At 49.0% G+C, this 19,924-nt stretch overlaps 1 protein-coding gene across 1 annotated transcript; it reads left to right on the top strand.

The window, feature by feature from the left end:
* The first annotated feature begins 1,162 nt into the window (after positions 1-1,162).
* Positions 1,163-18,405, top strand: LOC144274047 (zinc finger protein RFP-like). The gene is made up of 6 exons (XM_077832744.1): positions 1,163-1,570; positions 3,051-3,146; positions 5,873-6,100; positions 10,196-10,218; positions 13,355-13,464; positions 17,897-18,405. The coding sequence occupies exons 1-6, from the start codon at positions 1,163-1,165 to the stop codon at positions 18,403-18,405; spliced, it is 1,374 nt and encodes a 457-aa protein (XP_077688870.1).
* Positions 18,406-19,924: the final 1,519 nt, after the last annotated feature.

Below are 19,924 nucleotides of genomic sequence, written 5' to 3'. Positions count from 1 at the left end.
AGCACTTCAGTGAAGACGCTACCGACGCTGACGGGAAGACTTCTCCCGTTGTTGGCGAAGGTGCTCCACCTGCCGGAGAGACGGGAGCTATGGCGTTCTCCCGGCCACACAGTGCTCTCCACCCTGGGGGCTAGGCTGTGGTCTAGGCTGCACTAGGCTGTGTCACTCACGGGGGTGGATTTTTCACATCCCCTGAGCGATGTCGTTATACGGCCTGAATGCCCTAGTGCAGACCAGGCCTCAGTTTCTGATTTTTGTTTTTTGTTGCTTGTTTGCCTTGTCTTTAATGGTCTGCCATGGCTGATGTACGGCCCTGTCTGCAGCATCCACTCCTTTCCCTGCTCCAGGAAATCGTGGGAATGTTAATGAATACGGAGGAAGGATTTTTCCTTTGACCCAGGTCCTGGAATGTATTTAGTCTCCTAACTTCCAATGGAGGCTAAATACCTGAGGATCTGGGCGTTTATTACAAGTCTGTCTGGCTTGCAGCACACTGAGCCTGACTGGGGCAGGTCTAGGAGCTACAGGAATATCAATAAACATAAACACAACTTGGGTGGCGCAAAGGTGGCAGATCAGCAGGGGATAAAGAAGGACAGGGACAGAGATACGCTTAGCTTGGAGCGCTTCCCTACTTGGTAATCATAGAATCATAGAACTGGAAGGGACCTTGAGAGGTCATCTAGTCCAGTCCCCTGCCCTCATGGCAGGACTAAGTATTATCTGATCATCCCTGACAGGTGTTTGTCTAACCTGCTCTTAAAAGTCTTCCGTGATGGATAATCTTTATCTGTTAGGTGAAATCTGACTCCTAACCGCCAATAATTTTTCTTACTGTGTCTGGATTTAAATAAATGATTACATTACATTCATTTATTGACATTTGGGGGCAGGATTTCACCGTTCTGCCCTTCAATAGCAGAGAGATGCATTCTCTTAATTGCGGTTTCAAAGAGTTTTTTTTAACCTGGGAATTAAGTAGCACTGTTCCCTGCATGGGGAGGGTCACATTGCTCTCCAGTGCCTCAGGGGCTGAAACTAGATGGGGCTCATTCCAGCTCAGCAAATGAGCCGGCTTCAGAAGAAGAAATGCTGTCAGGATGCACTCAAAGGGAAGTGATGTGAATTTAACCTGCTGTCACACTTGTCCTCACGGAGAGCCATGGCTACTGTGGAAAAACTCCAAGAGGAAGCTGCTTGTTCCATCTGCTTGGAGTATTTCCAAGACCCGGTGTCTATACACTGCGGGCACAACTTCTGCCGAGCCTGCATCACTCAGTGCTGGGGCGAACTGGCTATAAACTTCTCCTGCCCCCAATGCAGACAGACCGCCCAGCAGAGAAACTTCAGGCTCAACAGGGAGCTGGCGAACATGGTGGAGCTAGTGAAACAGCTGAAGTTACCTCCAGCAAAAGAGCCAGAGGCAGAGCGCGTGTGTGAGAAACACAGGGAGCCTCTGAAACTCTTCTGTGTGGAGGAACAGCAATTAATATGTTTGGTCTGCAGAGAGTCCTGGGCGCATGGAGCTCACGCTGCAGTTCCCATAGAGGAGGCTGCCCAGAAGTACAAGGTAGGAAATCTCTCTCTCCAGAGTCTCTATTTATGCCTCATTTATGTTTTTGGTTGGTTGGCTTTTCAAAATCAAAATGGCGGCAGTTCAGTAAATCCTAGTGTAATTTGGGCCCTTCGCTGGGCAATTTCTAGACTAAACGTTTGGGTTTCTTTCCAGTTTAACTTGAACTTTTCATTTCCTGCGTTATTGTTGGTCTATTTATGCTCACAACAGAGTTCTTGCATGGAATTTTGGCCCAGAGCTTCAGAGGTATTTAGATTTCTGGATTCCATTGAAATCACTGGAAATTGAGAGCCTAGGTATCTTTGAGGAGCAAGGCCTTAGCCACTAATTTTTTTATCTTTGCTCCTGATAACTGTTTTTTTTTTCTAGTGGAACCTGAACACCTAACGTCTCATTCATCCATTTTGCTAACAAGCGTTCCTGCAAGGGGTTGTGTTCTTAAATTACTGATCTGTGCACCTAACATTAAAGAAAATGTTACATAATCTGGGAATTAGACCTAAATGAGTGTGCCCTTTTGCATCGAAGGTCACAGTCTTCCAAACACTACTTAGGGCTTGTCCATTACATGGAGAAATTCCTGATCAACTCCGTGTGTGGACGCTCTTATTTTGGAGCAAGGGTGCTCTTGCTCCTGTAAAGTGGATTAAGCTGAATAGGAATACATCACTGTTGTCTTGGAGTAAAACTGTCCACACATGTACTGTGCTTTAAATTCACACCTGCAATGACTGGCAAGTCTAGATAAATCCTTATGCACATGCTTAAATTTATATTACCATGTCAATGAGGCTACTTAGATGAGTAAATTAAGCATGTGTGTGCCGCAGGATCAGGGCTATTTCACCCTGAAATAACATTCCCCAGTCACTGAACCTGTTGTGAATAAAATTGACTGGAGTAATATATTACTCCTTGCTCTATGCCACTAATTTCACTCCCAAAAAGGTAATGCCTTTCTCCAATTCTTGTACACTGGGTATCCAGTTTAACACTGACTCCTAATTCCCTGGCTTTTTAATGGATGTATTTTGCTAACAACTACATTGGTACAGCTGTGCTGCTGTGGCGATTCTAGCATAGACGAGCCCTTTAGATGTTGCAAGTTCCTTTCTGAAGCTGGTCTATTTGAAATAAAGTTGACTAAGGTCATTTTTGTCTCCTTTTGTGTCATTAATTTCATACCCAACAAAGCAATAACCCACTCCTTGCTCCCCAGACTGCCTGACTGCTAAGCAGAGCCCTTGGTCTGTTATACAGGCCAGCATTACTGACTGGGGGGGGAAACCCAGTGAATTATGGGAGGCAAACTTGGCCTTAGCCAGCCAGGGAATTTACATGCAAGTGGCATTAAGAAAGTTCTCCCCGTGAGTTAGAGTAGCTGGTAAAGAGTTTATTTAAGTGAAGTCTGAATTGGATCCACTCCTCCCGCACCCAAAAAGGAAATCCCACCAAAATCTTTTTCTCTTCTCAGGAGCGAGTCAAGGCTCGACTGCAGGCTCTGAGGGAAGAGAGAGAAAAACTCCTGGAATTTAAACTGACTGGCGAGAGGAGGAGCTGGGAGTATCTGGTAGGTGCCCAAAGCAGAGAGGGGATCTCTATCTGTGAGTGAGTATCTCTGGCTTTGTCTAGACTAGGATTTAGATATGGGCTATTAGATCTTGGGGCTTGTCTACACTGAAAACACCACCACTGCACAGCTGTAGACACAAGTGTGGACACAACTTACGCTGACAGGAGGGGCTCTCCCATCAGCGTAGGTAATCCACCTCCCCAAGAGGTCGACGGAAGAATTCTTCCTAGCGCTGTGACCCCTGACTGCTGTGATTATGTTGATATAACTTTTAAGTTTCAGAGTAGCAGCCGTGTTAGTCTGTATTCGCAAAAAGAAAAGGAGTACTTGTGGCACCTTAGAGACTAACCAATTTATTTGAGCATAAGCTTTCATGAGCTACAGCTCACTTCATCGGATGCAGCTCATGAAAGCTTATGCTCAAATAAATTGGTTCGTCTCTAGGGTGCCACAAGTCCTCCTTTTCTTTTTGCGATAACTTTTAAGTGGAGCTCAAGCTTAAGAGCCCAGGATGTGAATGCTTGTGTCTCTCTGAGACAATAAATAAGTATGTGTCAATGTGTCTCTCACTCTATGACTTCCATGTGGGGATGGTATTTCTGTTCTTCTGTGACCACATGCTCCTGAGTGTGATGCGTGTGTGATTGCATTTCCACATGCAGAGGCAACACATAGGGGGATCATGTGCCCCCCCAGATTTGCTGCACGGTTTGTACTGAGCATGCGCCCACGGACTGAGCACGCTCAGTTACACTGCTGAAGCCAGCTGCCCTCACTTTCCCCTCCCGCCCCCGCCACTAGTAGCAGGCGTGGGTCGTCTCTGTCCACGGGAGTGCCTATAGGAAATTTCTGGGTGTCTCTCTCTTGTGTGTTAATGAGCATTTGTCTCTGTGGTTTGTATTTGTTTTTTAAATGACTGATATGCTGATATCATGATTTTTCTCATTGGATTTTTTTGTTGGTGTCATGCTTTTAATTTCCCGCACCTCCCTTTGCCCAGAAGTCTCTGCCAGTGCGGGGTGTGTGTGTGTGCGTGAGATAGAGAGATGGGCCAGGTCTACACTAACATGTTAGTTTGACCTAGCTATGTCATTCAGGGATGTGAAAAATCCACCCCCCCCGAAAGACATAGTTACGCTGACCTATCCTGGTGTAGACAGTGCTAAGTCGATAGAAGAATTCTTCCATCAACCTAGCGACTGCTTCTTGGGGAGGTGGATTTAGCACAGCAATGGGAGAACCAGTGCCAAATTACTGCATGGGCCAACAGCCTGGAAAAATCTCCCCCCGCCACGGCCCCAGGGCGGGAGGAGCTCTCACCACAACCTCGGTGCACAGCTTCTCCAGTCTTGGTGCCACAGTGGGGGGAAGGAGCAAGCGGGGAGGGGGTGCAATAGGGCTGTGGGGGAAGGAGTGGAATGGGGGCAGGACTGTGGGTGGAACAGGGGCAGGACCATGGGGGAAGAGGCGGAACAAGAGTGGGGCCGTGGGTAGAACGAGGAGAGGGCCGCGGGGGGAGGGGCGGAACAAGGGTGGGCCATGTACGGGGTTGCAGGTGGAAGGGGCGGAACGGGGGTGGGGCTGCAGGCGGAAGGAGTGGGGTAGGGCCACTGTTTTGGCGTCGGGGCCCCCTCACTTGCTGCGGCCCAGGACCCCAGGAGACCTTGATCTGCCTCTGGGGTGACCTCCTCCTGTTGCTGCAGTGAGTGTCTACACTGACGCCCTCAGTTGTAGCGGTTTCAGTGTAGACACAGCCAGAGAGAGAGAGAGAATGTTAACCTGAGACCTGCCTCCTGCTGCCCTTTCTGCTGCTAGATGAATCTGGAGTTCACTAGGCCAGTGATATGAGAACATCCTCATCATGCAGCACGGTAGCCAAAATGTGATCCTTGGATGCGTAACCATGGGACTTTCGAGTAGGGGTAGAGAGGTTATTTTACTTCTGTATTTGGTCCTGGTGAAACTGCTGTTGGAATCCTGTGTCCAGTTCTGGTGTCCTCAATTCAGAAAGGATGCTGATAAACTGGAGAGGGTTCAGAGAAGAGCTACGAGACTGATCAATAGAATAGAAAATGTGCCTTCTAGTCATAGATGCAAGGAGCTCCATCTATTCAACTTAACATAAATAAGGCTTCAGAAGTGACAGGATCACAGTGTGTAAATACCTACTTGGGAAACAAATGTTTGATAATGAGCTCTTTGAAACTAGAGGACAAAAATATACCACAATTGTCTGGCTGGAAGTTGAAGCTAGACAAATTCAGACTGTAAATAAGGTGTATATTTTTAACAGTGAGGATAATTAACCACTGGAATATTACCAAGGGTCATGGCAGATTCTCAATCACTGCCAATTTTTAAATCAAGATTGTTTTTTTTAAAAAAAAGATATGCTCTAATTAAAGAAAAAATGTTTTGGAAAATCCTATGGCCTGTGTTACACAGGTCAGACTTAGATGATCACAATGGTTTCTTCTGGCCTTGGAATCTATGAATCTATGCTAAAGATCACACACTATTAACATAAATTGGGACTGACTAAGGAAGCTTTAGGAAGATCTCTCTCTCATCCATAGGGAGTTTGTCTCAAAAAAAAGTCTTGAAATGACTTTTTGGGGGTAGTGAGAAATTTCCTTTTGGCAGACACATGGCTGTATGAAATACCCCAATCTCTCTGCAGGGTCTTTACCTGCCCATTCCCCATTTCTATCTGTTTGTTACAGGAAAAGATCAAAAAGGAGAGGCAGAGAATTGGGTTTGAATTTCAGCAGCTCCGCCAGTTTCTGGAGGAACAAGAGCGGCTCCTGCTGGCCCGGCTGGAAGAGTTGGACAGGATTACAAAGTGGCAAAAGGAAACGGTCACCAGATTTCCCATGGAGATTTCCCACCTTAATAGCCTGATCAGTGAGCTGGAGGGGAAGTGCCAGCAGCCAGCGAGTGATTTCCTGCAGGTGAATTTCCTTGCTGTGGGGATAGGCTCCAGCAGTGGGCAGGAGCCTTTCCCCATTGCCAGAGCCTTTCCCCACTTCTGTTAGAGACACCCAGTTGCCTCTGCATGGTATCCTGAACTATCTTCACAGGGGATGATGCACAAAATTGGGATGATGCACAGGGGATGATGCCAAAATTGCCCCCAAAATTCTCTCTGATGTGGAATTGGAATTCATTTGCAAATTGGATACAATTAACTTAGGCTTGAATAGAGACTGGGAGTGGCTAAGTCATTATGCAAGGTAACCTATTTCCCCTTTGCATAATGACAGGTTTCAGAGTAACAGCCCTGTTAGTCTGTATTCACAAAAAGAAAAGGAGTACTTGTGGCACCATAGAGACTAACCAATTTATTTGGGCATAAGCTTTCGTGAGCTACAGCTCACTTCATTGGATGCATACTGTGGAAAGTGTAGAAGATCTTTTATACACACAAAGCATGAAAAAATACCTCCCCGCACCCCACTCTCCTGCTGGCAATAGCTTATCTAAAGTTATCACTCTCCTTACAATAAGAAAAGGAGTACTTGTGGCACCTTAGAGACTAACCAATTTATTTGAGCATGAGCTTTCGTGAGCTACAGCTCAAATACTCACCAACAACCACATACCACACAACAGAACCACTAACCCAGGAACTTATCCTTGCAACAAAGCCCGTTGCCAATTGTGCCCACATATCTATTCAGGGGACACCATCACAGGGCCTAATAACATCAGCCACACTATCAGAGGCTCGTTCACCTGCACATCCACCAATGTGATTTATGCCATCATGTGCCAGCAATGCCCCTCTGCCATGTACATTGGTCAAACTGGACAGTCTCTACGTAAAAGAATAAATGGACACAAATCAGATGTCAAGAATTATAACATTCATAAACCAGTCGGAGAACACTTCAATCTCTCTGGTCACGCAATCACAGACATGAAGGTCGCTATCTTAAAACAAAGAAACTTCAAATCCAGACTCCAGCGAGAAACTGCTGAATTGGAATTCATTTGCAAATTGGATACTATTAATTTAGGCTTAAATAGAGACTGGGAGTGGCTAAGTCATTATGCAAGGTAGCCTATTTCCTCTTGTTTTTTCCTACCCCCCCCCCCCCGATGTTCTGGTTTAACTTGGATTTAAACTTGGAGAGTGGTCAGTTTGGACGAGCTATTACCAGCAGGAGAGTGAGTCTGTGTGTGTATGGGGGTGGGTTTTTGGAGGGGGGTGAGGGAGTGAGAGAACCTGGATTTGTGCAGGAAATGGCCTAACTTCATTATCATGCACATTGTGTAAAGAGTTGTCACTTTGGATGGGCTATCACCAGCAGGAGAGTGAATTTGTGTGGGGGGGTGGAGGGTGAGAAAACCTGGATTTGTGCTGGAAATGGCCTAACCTGATGCTCACTTTAGATAAGCTATTACCAGCAGGACAGTGGGGTGGGAGGAGGTATTGTTTCATATTCTCTGTGTATATATAAAGTCTGCTGCAGTTTCCACGGTATGCATCTGATGAAGTGAGCTGTAGCTCACGAAAGCTCATGCTCAAATAAATTGGTTAGTCTCTAAGGTGCCACAAGGACTCCTTTTCTTTTTGCAAATACAGACTAACACGGCTGTTACTCTGAAAGGGGAAATAGGTTACCTTGCATAATGACTTAGCCACTCCCAGTCTCTATTCAAGCCTAAGTTAACTGTATCCAATTTGCAAATGAATTCCAATTCAACAGTTTCTCCCTGGAGTCTTGATTTGAAGTTTTTTTGTTGAAGAATTGCAACTTTCATGTCTGTAATCGCGTGACCAGAGAGATTGAAGTGTTCTCCGACTGGTTTATGAATGTTATAATTCTTGACATCTGATTTGTGTCCATTTATTCTTTTACGTAGAGACTGTCCGGTTTGACCAGTGTACATGGCAGAGGGGCATTGCTGGCACATGATGGCATATATCACATTGGTGGATGTGCAGGTGAACGAGCCTCTGATAGTGTGGCTGATGTTATTAGGCCCTGTGATGGTGTCCCCTGAATAGATATGTGGGCACAGTTGGCAACGGGCTTTGTTGCAAGGATAGGTTCCTGGGTTAGTGGTTCTGTTGTGTGGTATGTGGTTGCTGGTGAGTATTTGCTTCAGGTTGGGGGGCTGTCTGTAGGCAAGGACTGGCCTGTCTCCCAGGATTTGTGAGAGTGTTGGGCCATCCTTCAGGATAGGTTGTAGATCCTTAATAATGCGTTGGAGGGGTTTTAGTTGGGGGCTGCAGGTGACAGCTAGTGGCATTCTGTTATTTTCTTTGTTACGCCTGTCCTGTAGTAGGTGACTTCTGGGAACTCTTCTGGCTCTATCAATCTGTTTCTTCACTTCCGCAGGTGGGTATTGTAGTTGTAAGAATGCTTGATAGAGATCTTGTAGGTGTTTGTCTCTGTCTGAGGGGTTGGAGCAAATGCGGTTGTATCGCAGAGCTTGGCTGTAGACGATGGATCGTGTGGTGTGGTCAGGGTGAAAGCTGGAGGAGGCATGTAGGTAGGAATAGCGGTCAGTAGGTTTCCGCTATAGGGTGGTGTTTATGTGACCATTGTTTATTAGCATTGTAGTGTCCAGGAAGTGGATCTCTTTTGTGGACTGGACCAGGCTGAGGTTGATGGTGGGATGGAAATTGTTGAAATCATGGTGGAATTCCTCAAGGGCTTCTTTTCCATGGGTCCAGATGATGAAGATGTCATCAATATAGCGCAAGTAGAGTAGGGGCGTTAGGGGACGAGAGCTGAGGAAGCGTTGTTCTAAGTCAGCCATAAAAATGTTGGCATACTGTGGGGCCATGCGGGTACCCATAACAGTGCCGCTGATCTGAAGGTATACATTGTCCCCAAATGTAAAATAGTTATGGGTAAGGACAAAGTCACAAATCAGATGTCAAGAATTATAACATTCATAAAGACAGGTTTCAGAGTAACAGCCGTGTTAGTCTGTATTCGCAAAAAGAAAAGGAGTACTTGTGGCACCTTAGAGACTAACCAATTTATTTGAGCATAAGCTTTCGTGAGCTACGCTGTAGCTCACGAAAGCTTATGCTCAAATAAATTGGTTAGTCTCTAAGGTGCCACAAGTACTCCTTTTCTTATTTTAAGGAGAGTGGTCACTTTAGATAAGCTATTACCAGCAGGAGAGTGGGTTTGTGTGTGTGTGTGGGTGGGAGGGATGAGAAAACCTGGATTTGTGCTGGAAATGGCCCAACTTGATTATCATACACATTGTAAGGAGAGTGATCACTTTAGATAAGCTATTGCCAGCAGGAGAGTGGGGTGGGGGGAGGTATTTTTTCATGCTTTGTGTGTATAAAAGATCTTCTACACTTTCCACAGTATGCATCAAATTGGTTAGTCTCTAAGGTGCCACAAGTCCTCCTTTTCTTTTTGCGAATACAGACTAACACAGCTGCTACTCTGAAATCTGATGTGGAATATTCCTGGTATGTAGCCTGCTCTCCCAGTTCTTTGTGAGACGCTGCCTATGGCTGCCCTGTGCATGCAGAATTCCAGAGCCCTGTGGCAACTTTGCTTGCCAGAGTTCTGCACTCAGCTAGTGCCTTAGGGAAGATCAAATCCAAATAAGCCCATAAATATTTAACTTATTTGTTTGTATTGCAATAGCCTCCAGAGGCCCCAATGTGCCAGGCACAGAGAGACCCTGCAGCAGAGCCAGCAAATGAACCCCATAACCCAGCGTCCAAAGTAGGAGTCTAAACATTTTGCTAAGGCAACATAACATGTGCCAAACCCAGGAATCTGCTGTGGAGATGGAGGTGGAGATTGGGGTGGGAAATGTTAATTTTCCTGATTAGCATTTGCCTTTTGAAAACACCCTGGATTGTTTCTCTGTGCCCAACAGAACGCGCCGTCTAACCCCAGGGGAAGATTTAGTAGCTGTTTTGGAAAATCCGACTCTGTGATCCAGATGCTTTAATAAATATGTAGAAGTAGGTTGTGACTTTAACCTATGGAACTTGATGGGTGTTTGGTATTTCACATGTGCAATCAACTCCCTCTCTCTCTTTCTCTCCCTTCTAGGACATCAGGATCACCTTGAGCAGGTACATGGCTCCTTCTCACTCCCCCTCGCCTTTCATTCTCTTGTCATGTTAACACCCCAGGGCACAGCAGCAAGGTGTAGGGGCACAACCACAACTCTCCTGTGTTAAGTTTAATTAAGTGGTTTTAAATGTCTTCCACCCAGTGATTACTTTGTAATGAAAGAAGTGCCGTGGCTCAGGCAATTAGGAGCCATATTTTTTTACTTTCATAACTGATGCATCAAGCCCAGAGGTGCCGGGGCTGTGAACTGCCAGGCCCAGAGGTGCTGGGGCTGTGAACTGCCAGGCCCAGAGGTGCCGGGGCTAGGAACTGCCAAGCCTAGAGGTGTTGGCACTGAGCCCTGGCATGGCCTGGCGCAAATTAAGCACTGCTTCCACCTCTAAGGGACTGGCTGTCTCAGGATGCTGGGGATGGATTAAGAGGCCTTTCATCTCTAGGGCCCTGGTTACAATCCAGCACTGCTGACTCTTTGGCTACGTCTACAGTACACACCACGGGTGGTGGCATATAGGGTGTGTGTAGCTACATGACCGCAATGAGAAACAGGCTCTGTCCACACTGTGCTGTGTAACTACATGCGGTGAAAGGCTCTGGCAGGGGGAGGCAATAAGGAAAGGCCACTTTTCCCTGCGGCCTTCCCCTGCTGGAGCCTTTCCCCGCTGTCTCTCCCCATTGCCAGAGCCTTTCCCCACTTCTGGAGTCTTTTCTCCTGCAGCGGGGAGGGGCTCAGCTGCAGGGAGTCAGCGGGACGCTACCCCACTGAAAACAGCACTGAGTAGATGGGGAGGCATGACTTGGGTGAGCAGAGAGCATGTGGGGTATGTTCTCGTCTACATACCCTCACCCTTCAGGAGTGTCTTTACTCACCTAAGCCATGCCTCATGGCCTGCACTGCTATTTACACCCATGCTAAGGGGGCCTCCCCGTCTATGCACTCTATACCGCGCTGAAAGAAGAGTGCAGATGTACCCTTTGTGTGGAGTGAGCTGTGTCTGGTGAGGGACTGGTCTGACTCCAGTTGCTGTTGGGCTCGAGGTCTACAATACAAAGACCGCTAGCAACATGGGAACATCCTGGCCATCAGAGCATGAAGGACATGGACCAAAGTGGCCAGGATGCAACTTTCTTCCTACCCATACACATAGGCCCGTATCTTCTAAGGCATTGCAACGATGAGATTTGACCATAGGTTTTCCACCTCTCAGGTGAGTGCCCTCTGGGACTGGCAAGGCATTCTCTGTCTGGCCCAAGTCATATTTAATTATGTATAAAAAGGTTGAACCACCTCAACAGGAGAGACTGAGAGACCCACTGCAGAACATCCCATACCCCAGGGGTTACCCATTTTGTGTGCCGTTAGGCATGTCTCAGCACATTTACAGGCAAGATAGGTGGGGGGGCACCTCCCCGGTTTGAGGACTGCACTGCAGCATAGGCAGGAGACGCCTATGGGGAGGCAGCAGTGCCTGTGCCCAGAGGCAGAAACGTAGGTACCTAGGGCATTTTTAGAACTTAAGAGCGGCCACACGGGGTCAGACCAATGGCCCATCTAGCCCACTATCCTGTCTCCCGACAGTGTCCAATGCCAGGTGCCCCAGAGGGAATGAACAGAACAGGCAATCACCAAGTGATCCATCCCCTGTCGCCCATTCCCAGCTTCTGGCAAACAGAGGCTCAGGACACCATCCCTGCCAGCCTGGCTAATAGCCATTGATGGACCCGTCCTCCATGAATGTATCTAGTTCTTTTTCAAATCCTGGTCTAGTCTTGGCCTTCACAACATCCTCCGGCAAAGAGTTCCACAGGTTGAGTGTGCGTTGTGGCTGAAAAGTAGGTGTTGAGTGTGCTTAGGCATTGTTAGGATGTAGATATTCAGGTCTGTCTGCAAAGGCCTATACTTTAAGAATTTAGGTGTATTCTTATCACTTAGCTAGTTATAGAGGTATAAAAGAAAGAATCAAAATCACTGTCTGTGGGTGTAAGGGCCTTCTCTTACTGTGACAGTCTGAGGCCCTGTTCTTAGGCTAAGGCCTCTGGCTAAGCAGCAGAGGCAGCCATAAGCTGGGAAGCGACTGGTCACCTCCTCACATTCCAACCTAGTCACATTGAAATAAGGTGCTATTGGGCTGTTAGGAATACAATCCTCTCCTGATAGTGCCTATCGCCTCCAGAAAAAGGGAAGTGCCTAGAAGATGTAAAAGAAAACTCAGTGTGATAGCATCCTGTCTGGCAAGAACCCACTTATCAATAGCTGGGATGTGAAATCCTCATTTCTTTGTTGTTCTATCACTGTAGACCCCATTTCCCTATTGTTTGTCTGTATAATCTCTGTCTGGTTCTGTGATTGTTTCTGTCTGCTGTATAATTAATTTTGCTGGGTGTAAACCAATTAAGGTGTTGGGATATAATTGGTTAGTTAATCATGTTACAATATGTTAGGATTAGTTAGTTAAATTTCAGTAAAATGATTGGTTAAGGTATAGCTAAGCAGAACTCAAGTTTTACTATCTAGTCTGCAGGCAATCAGGAAGTACAGGGGGAAATGGGAACAGGGAATGCAGGTGGGGAAATTGGAATCATGTTTTGTTAAGGGGGGAATGGGAAAAGGAATCGGGGACACAGGCAAGACTCTGTGATGTCAGAGCTGGGAAGGGGGACACTAAGGAAGGAAATTGGAATCATTGCTTGCTGGAAGTTCACCCCAATAAACATCGAATTGTTTGCACCTTTGGACTTCGGGTATTGTTGCTCTCTGTTCATGCGAGAAGGACCAGGGAAGTGAGCGGGTGAAGGAATAAGCCCCCTAACAGGCATCTACAGGGTTAGGTGGCAGATGAAGGGGGTTTCAATGCCACCTAAATCTGGGACTTAGATGCCTAAATCCCTTTGTGGATCTGGGCCTAATAGTCTCTGTAGCCTAAGGATGGATCATGACTGTGGGGGAAGCATGCACAGCCAGTGCCTTGGTGTCACCTTCTGTGAGGGTAGGACACACGGAGGAATCCATTCTCTGTGGCCCCAGAGCAGGAGCATTGGCTGGCATGAGCTTCATATTAAAAGGCAATTAAGTAATGCATAATAAGGAGTAATTAATGTAATGAATACAATTTACTTCAGAGAGTTTTCTCTCTCCAGGTGCAAAATGTTTCAGCAGCCCATGGGGATTTCTCCTGAGCTGGAAAAGAGGCTTAGTGATTTCTCTCAACAAACTATTGCTTTAAAGGAGACCCTGAGGAAATTCAAAGGTACCAAGGAGGGAGGCAGGTGGAGGATCGAGTTGCGTCTCTGTGACTGTGAGAGGAGATGGGCTCTGGCCACTTAGCAGCCAATGTACAACCCAGCAAAAGAACAGTATAGGACCATTGGATGGGGCCATGGGACTGGGAACTGTCCAGGCCAAAAGAAGTTTCGAATGAGGATTCAGAAATGAAATAACATGAATGTGGTTCAATGTTTTATTCACTTGTTTCTCCTACATCATGAGAAATTTGGGATCCAGGTGAAGGGAGCAGTGCCAGATCCAAAAGGGTCTGAATCCTGCTTATGAATAGGGCCCTACCAAATTCACAGCCATGAAAAATGCCTCACAGACTGTGAAATCTGGTCTCCCCCTGTGAAATCTGATCTCCTGGCCAGCAGCCGCCGTTCTGCAGCTGCCCAGCTCTGAAGGCAGCACTGCCCCCAGCAACACAGAAGTGAGGGTAGCAGTACCACAACCCCCCCCCCCCATAATAACCTTGCGACTTCCCCACAACTCCTTTTCGGGTCAGGACCCCTACAATTACAACACCATGAAATTTCAGATCTAAATAGCAAAAATCATGAAATGTATTATTTTTAAAATCCCATGACTGTGAAATTGACCAAATTGGGCCATGAATTTGGCAGGGCCCTACTCATGAACGAACGGAGAAAGAGATCCAGTAAACAATGGTTTAATAATAGAGAAAAAGGAGCAGATCCAGGAGATAGAGCTGGGGGCTGGGAGTCAGGAGACGTGGGTTTTGGTCTGGCTCCTCCACCGATTCGGTGAGTGACCCTGGAAAAGTCAATTCAGTGCTATGTGCCTCAGTTTCCCCATCTTCAAAATCACGATGTTCTATTCCTCCAGCCCAGCCAGCCCCTTGCACTTCATGCACAGGAAGTCCCTTCTGGCTTCCGGCAGAAAAGAAAACATGGCACATCCGTGGTGGGTCACCGCTGCTGTTCTAGCTCTGGCCGTCTTGAAATCCGCACAGAGAAGGAAAGCCTCTTGTGTGCCCTCTCTCGGCTCCCTCCCAAGCTCTCCTGTTAGTTCGCCTAGCAAGTGACGATTTACACCAAGTCTCCCAGCTTAGCTCAGCCCAGCCCCTCACCACTAGGGAGCAACCAGTGGGGCTGATCAAAGCTCAATGGGTCAGGCCAACAGACGAGAAATGCAGTCTGCGCTGGGCTCTCTGATGTTCAGTCTAGGAATGTATTGGTGTTCTGAGATCCTTTGAGAAAGCAAGTGATATAGTCACATAAAAATGCTCCTGGGATATTCTTGATTCCGTTTAAGTTACATCAGGCTTGACTAAACAAGTTTTTTCTCTCCATATCTCTGCCCCTTTCCCTATCTCTGTTTCCTTACCCTCATTAAGCGGACTTGTTTAATTCAGAGTGGAAAGCTGGGCATAAAGCTGACTCCATGACATCTCTCCTCTCTAGACACTCTGGCTCTGGGGCTAGAGACCAGTGCAGGGAAGTCTCTAGCATGGGGCGTGGACACCACAGGAAGAAAGGGTGAGTTTTTACAGAGATATTTCCTGGTTTGCATTTGTAGCTCCAGCTTGAATGGCAGAAGACCCTCCGAGATCAAACAAAACAGCCTCCTGCCAACAGAGAGAGAGAGGGCGACAGGAAAAGGGATGGGGACTTAAACATCCTACAATATTAACCCCTTAACTGCTGTTCCCACATGACAAGCGCGGCGTGGGAGTGAGATGGGGGGTGGCAGTGCAATCCACTGACTGACTGGGACTCAGTGCTGTTGGCTTGATCCTCCCCCAGTGTCCCCCCGGCACTTGCTTCTCTCCCTCAGTCACCTGGATCTCCCATTTTCTCTTCCCACTGGGCTGCGGGGTGTCCATTTATGATCCTCCCTTCACCCTGGCTCTTTAGGACCTCTCCACTATTGCCTGACCCTTTGGAAGGTTAATCATGTTTGGATTGGCAGCCAATTGATTGGCGTGTGGTAAGATTCTTCCCCCAGAATCAGACCTAACACAATGGTGGTTGAATTCTTGTGGGGAGGCTCAGGTTGGATGACAAGGACACATACCCTGAGGGCAAAGTAAAACCTTGGATACCTTTATGAAAATAATGAAGAAAGCTAGAAAAGACCCAAGCCACATAATAAGGTAGAGATCATACAGTTCCAGGGTTATCCTAGAATTGCACACTCACAGCCTTGGTTGAGGACCTGGTGGTAAGAGACAACAGGACCAGCCCCGTCTCTGGCATCTATAGGTTAACACAGTGGTTCTCAAACTTTAGCAACCTGAGGACCCCCATTTTGATTTAAATTTTTTCACGGACCCCCCAATCCCCCTGCTCAGCCCCAGGCCCCGCCCCACTCCACCCTTCCCCAATGCCCCACCCCTGCCCCATCTCTTCCCACCCCCGCTCCACCCCTGCCCCTCCTTTTCCCCGCCTTCTTCCCCGAGCACGCCACGTGCTGAACAGCTGTTCCCCGGTGTGCAGGAGGCTCTGAGAGGGAGGGGGAGACGTTGAGGGAGGGAGGGGGAGGAGCTGATCAGTGGGGCTGGCAGACCCCCTGGAATACCCTCGCGGAACCCCCGTTTGAGAAATGCTGGGTTAACTGTAACAGCCATTTCAGCCTATGATCGTACCATCGCCCCTTGCTCCAGCGGATTTGTGATTATTCCTTCTGATGTTCCTTGCAGTAGCACTGACTGGAACATTGTAATTCGTACCACTGAGCAAGCTCTCCTTATTTCCCAGTATCTAAATGTAACCGTTAGGCCATTTATCTATTCAAGGGTTACCACCTGCTTAACCACACTTATGCTAATTTATACTTCAGCTAATCCTGCAGCGGTTCTCAAACTGGGGGTCGTGACCTCAAAGTGTATCGTCATGACCCCGTTTTAATGGGATCACCAGGGCTGGCGTCAGACTTGCTGGGGCCCAGAGCCAAAGCCGAAGCTCCAGCCCCACTGCCCGGGGCTGAAGCCAAAGCCTGAGGGCTTCAGCCCTGGGTGATGGGGCTCAGGGTTACAGGCCCCGCACCTGGGCTGAAGCCCTTAGGCTTTGGCCCCCCTGACTGGGGCAGGAGGGCTCAGGCTTCGGTCCCCACCCCTCCTGGTGTCATATAGTAATTTTTGTTGTCGGAACAGGGTCGTGGTACAATGAAGTTTGAGAACCCCTGATTTACGGTACACATGCCTGTAGGTTTCTTGCATTACAGCTAAATATAATGAAGGCAAGACAGTGAATACAGGCAAGCTTGCCCTATGGCAGAGGTGAGCAAACTACGGCCCGCAGGCCACATCTGGCCTGCTGGACCCTCCTGCCTGGCCCCTGAACTCCTGCCCCGGGAGGCTCACCCCCAGCCCCTCCCCTGCTGGTCCCCCGCAGCCTCAGCTGACTGCACCGTGGGCGCAATGCTCGGGGCGGTGGGGCTGCGAGCCCCTGGGGCCTGACCCGGTGCTCTGTGCTGTGCGGTGTGTGGCTGGCTCCAGCCGGGCGGCACGGCTGTAGAGCCGCCAGCCACTGGTGCTCCAGGCAGCGCAGCAAGGGGGCGGGGGGGTTGGATAGAGGGCAGGGGAGTTCAAGGGGGTGGTGTGGGGGCGGGGGTGTGGATGGGGGTGGGGCGGTCAGAGGGCAGGGAACAGGGGGGTTGAATGGGGGCAGGGGTCCCGGGGGGGCAGTCAGGAATGAGAGGAGGGGTTGGATGGGCAGTCAGAGGCCGGGGGGGGGAACAGGGGGTGGTGGATGAGGTAGGAGACCCGGGGGGGCCATCAGGGCACAGGGAACAGGGGCGGTTGGATGGGGGGCAATCAGAGGGCAAGAAGCAGGGGGGCTCAGATAGGGGGCGGGCACAGCCTCCCCTAACTGGCCCTCCATACAATTTTGGAAACCCGATGTGGCCCTCAGGCCAAAAAGTTGCCCGCCCCTGCCTTATGGGCTACACCACTGGGTGCCTCCTCCTCCCCTCTGCCCCGTGGGCTGGGAGACAGCTCTCCATTGTTTGGCATCCCCTATTTCTCTTCCATTCCACAGTGGGCTGGGTGCTCTTCCCCAGGGTTGTGCCCCCCCCGGCCACACAGGAGTCTGGGCTGTGGTCTGGGCTGCCTCCTCCTTCCTCCTTGCTAGCTGGGGCTGGGGTGTCTCTCCTTAACGGGCACAACTGGTGACTCCCAGGCTCTGCTGCCTCCCCTGCTCTGTCCCTGCTGCTGGCAGTGGGGCAGCCCCCAAAGGGAGACGCAGCAGGGGAGGAGGCAGAGAGAAGCAGTCACAGCAGCAGACATTGCAGCACCCGTAGAACCTGGGAGAGGACAGAGAGCCGGGACAGAGAGGCAGAAAATCAGGGAGTGACCCAGATGGGACCGGGCTGCTGGGGAGTGCGAGAAAAGGTCCCCTCCTTCGCCAGGGCTGAGCTCTGCCCCTAATGCTCTGATTCTCTCTCCCTAGCAAATGTGACTCTGGATCCAGACACGGCTCATCCCCAGCTTGTTCTGTCTGCGGACGGGAAAGGTGTGAGACGGGGACACGAGCAGCGGGATCTGCCCAACAATCCTGAGCGATTCGATTCTGTTCTCTCTGTGCTGGGCCGTGAGGGGTTCGCCTCGGGCAGATGCTACTGGGAGGTGGAGGTGGGCGTTGGAGGAATCTGGTCAGTGGGGGTGGCCAGGGAGTCTGTAAGGAGGAAGGGACGGATGAGCAATTACCCTGAGCAGGAGATCTGGGCTGTGGGTCACTGGGGCAGTCAGTACCGGGCTTACACCTCCTGTGAGACCATTCTGCCCCTGCCTACGATCCCCAGGAGAATCCGGGTGGCTCTGGACTATGAAGGGGGGCGGGTGGCATTTTTTGATGTTGACAACAAGTTCCTGATCTTCATTTTTCCACCAGCCTCTTTCACTGGGGAGAGACTCTTCCCTTTCTTTTTGGCGGGATCCCCACTCCGGCTGTGTCCCTGAGATAGGGGCGAAGGGGAATGGTCCCATGGGATTGTAGGTGCTAACTCCTGGGGTGTTCTAGGGATGGACCACCCCTGGGAAAAAAATAGTGGGAGCTCAGCACCCACCAGCCACAGTTGTTCAGCGGTGTGGCCAATCAGCTGTTTGGCAATGCCCCGATCAGCTAATTGGGGGGCACCGCTAAACAGCTGATGGCGGCATCAACAAACAGCTGTTTGGTGGCTCAGGGAGGGGTTTGGAGGAGGGCAGAGAACAGTGAGTGGTGGGCAGGCAGGGGCTTCCGGGAGTGGGCGGAGTGGGGGTGGGAAGAGGCAGAGCAAGGGTAGGGCTTTGGGGGAAGGGGCAGAATGGGGGCGGGGCCTCGGGGTGGAGTGGGGGTGGAACACCCCCAGGGAAAAATAAAAATCAGAGCCTATTCATGTGACCACCATAAAATAGGTTTCTCTAACATCTGACTCCACGGCCCTGAGGCTAGAGCGTATTTCTGGCCAGTCAAAAGGGCAGAGAGATGGACGTGAAAGCGAAGCAAATGGCATTTGTCTGTCAATTCTTTATGATTCCGGAGGCCCAGGGATTTTGCAAGGTCAGGGAATAAGAAATGCTGCCCGTAGCCACCTGTGATTCTGCAGCCTCTAGGGGAGATTTTGCAGCAACGTCAGAGACAATTTTAAAGGGCATTTTAAAATAGATTTAAATGGTGCAATTAGTGAAGCAAGATATTTGATTGCATTTATTTTACACTATTCCCAGGTGATCAGTTTCCAATATCCCAACATCTTTGTGCTGAGCATGCGTAGCTGCGGGAGAGATTCTTTTAAAGGGGAGCTGGAGGTTTTAGTTCCTCGATGGGGGACATTTGGGGATTTTGGCACAGGACCTTAAAGGTATATATGAGAGTATTTCAATGGGAATTAGACACCGAAATAACTTTGAGGATCTGGGCTATTGGCACGTGGGGTGGGATGAGAGGCTGTTTGGTATTGAGGGATTGGCATGTGGCTGGAGGTTTTGGTGAAAAAGATCAGCAGCGAAAGAATTGACAATGCCCAATGTAGTAGGAAGAGAGCCTAAGATATAAGCCCTTGTATCAGAGGCCTCGTATGAGGCTTGAGCTAAAGTAGTGGGCAAGCTTTGCTGATATAAAGCAAAGTTAGCAAACGCCAGGCCCCGCCTGCTTGCAAGCTCACACCATCTGGCAAGAACAGGGCTGATATTGCAGAAGCACAGATTCCTAAGAAGTGCGAGAGGTGCAGAGCACTCATCCAAACACATTCCAAAAGGGTGGTACCAGAACACCCCAATATCAAGGATGGTACAAAAGCATTCCCCAGCGATAACAGGAACACACTGACCCCTCCTAAAAGACAAGGTCAGTGTAATAAATAAAGATGTTTTAATCAAACCAATATGTACAAGGAAATGGGTAATAACTAGCTAAGTCAGAGGTCAGTAACTAACTATGTCAGAGGGACAATACGTAATTTGTTTGTTATAAAGATGTATCTCTGAGAGACTGTCT

The sequence above is a fragment of the Eretmochelys imbricata genome, chromosome 14, assembly GCF_965152235.1.
Source record: "Eretmochelys imbricata isolate rEreImb1 chromosome 14, rEreImb1.hap1, whole genome shotgun sequence".
Lineage (NCBI taxonomy): Eukaryota > Metazoa > Chordata > Testudines > Cheloniidae > Eretmochelys > Eretmochelys imbricata.
This window is presented reverse-complemented; position numbering and strand designations above follow the sequence as displayed.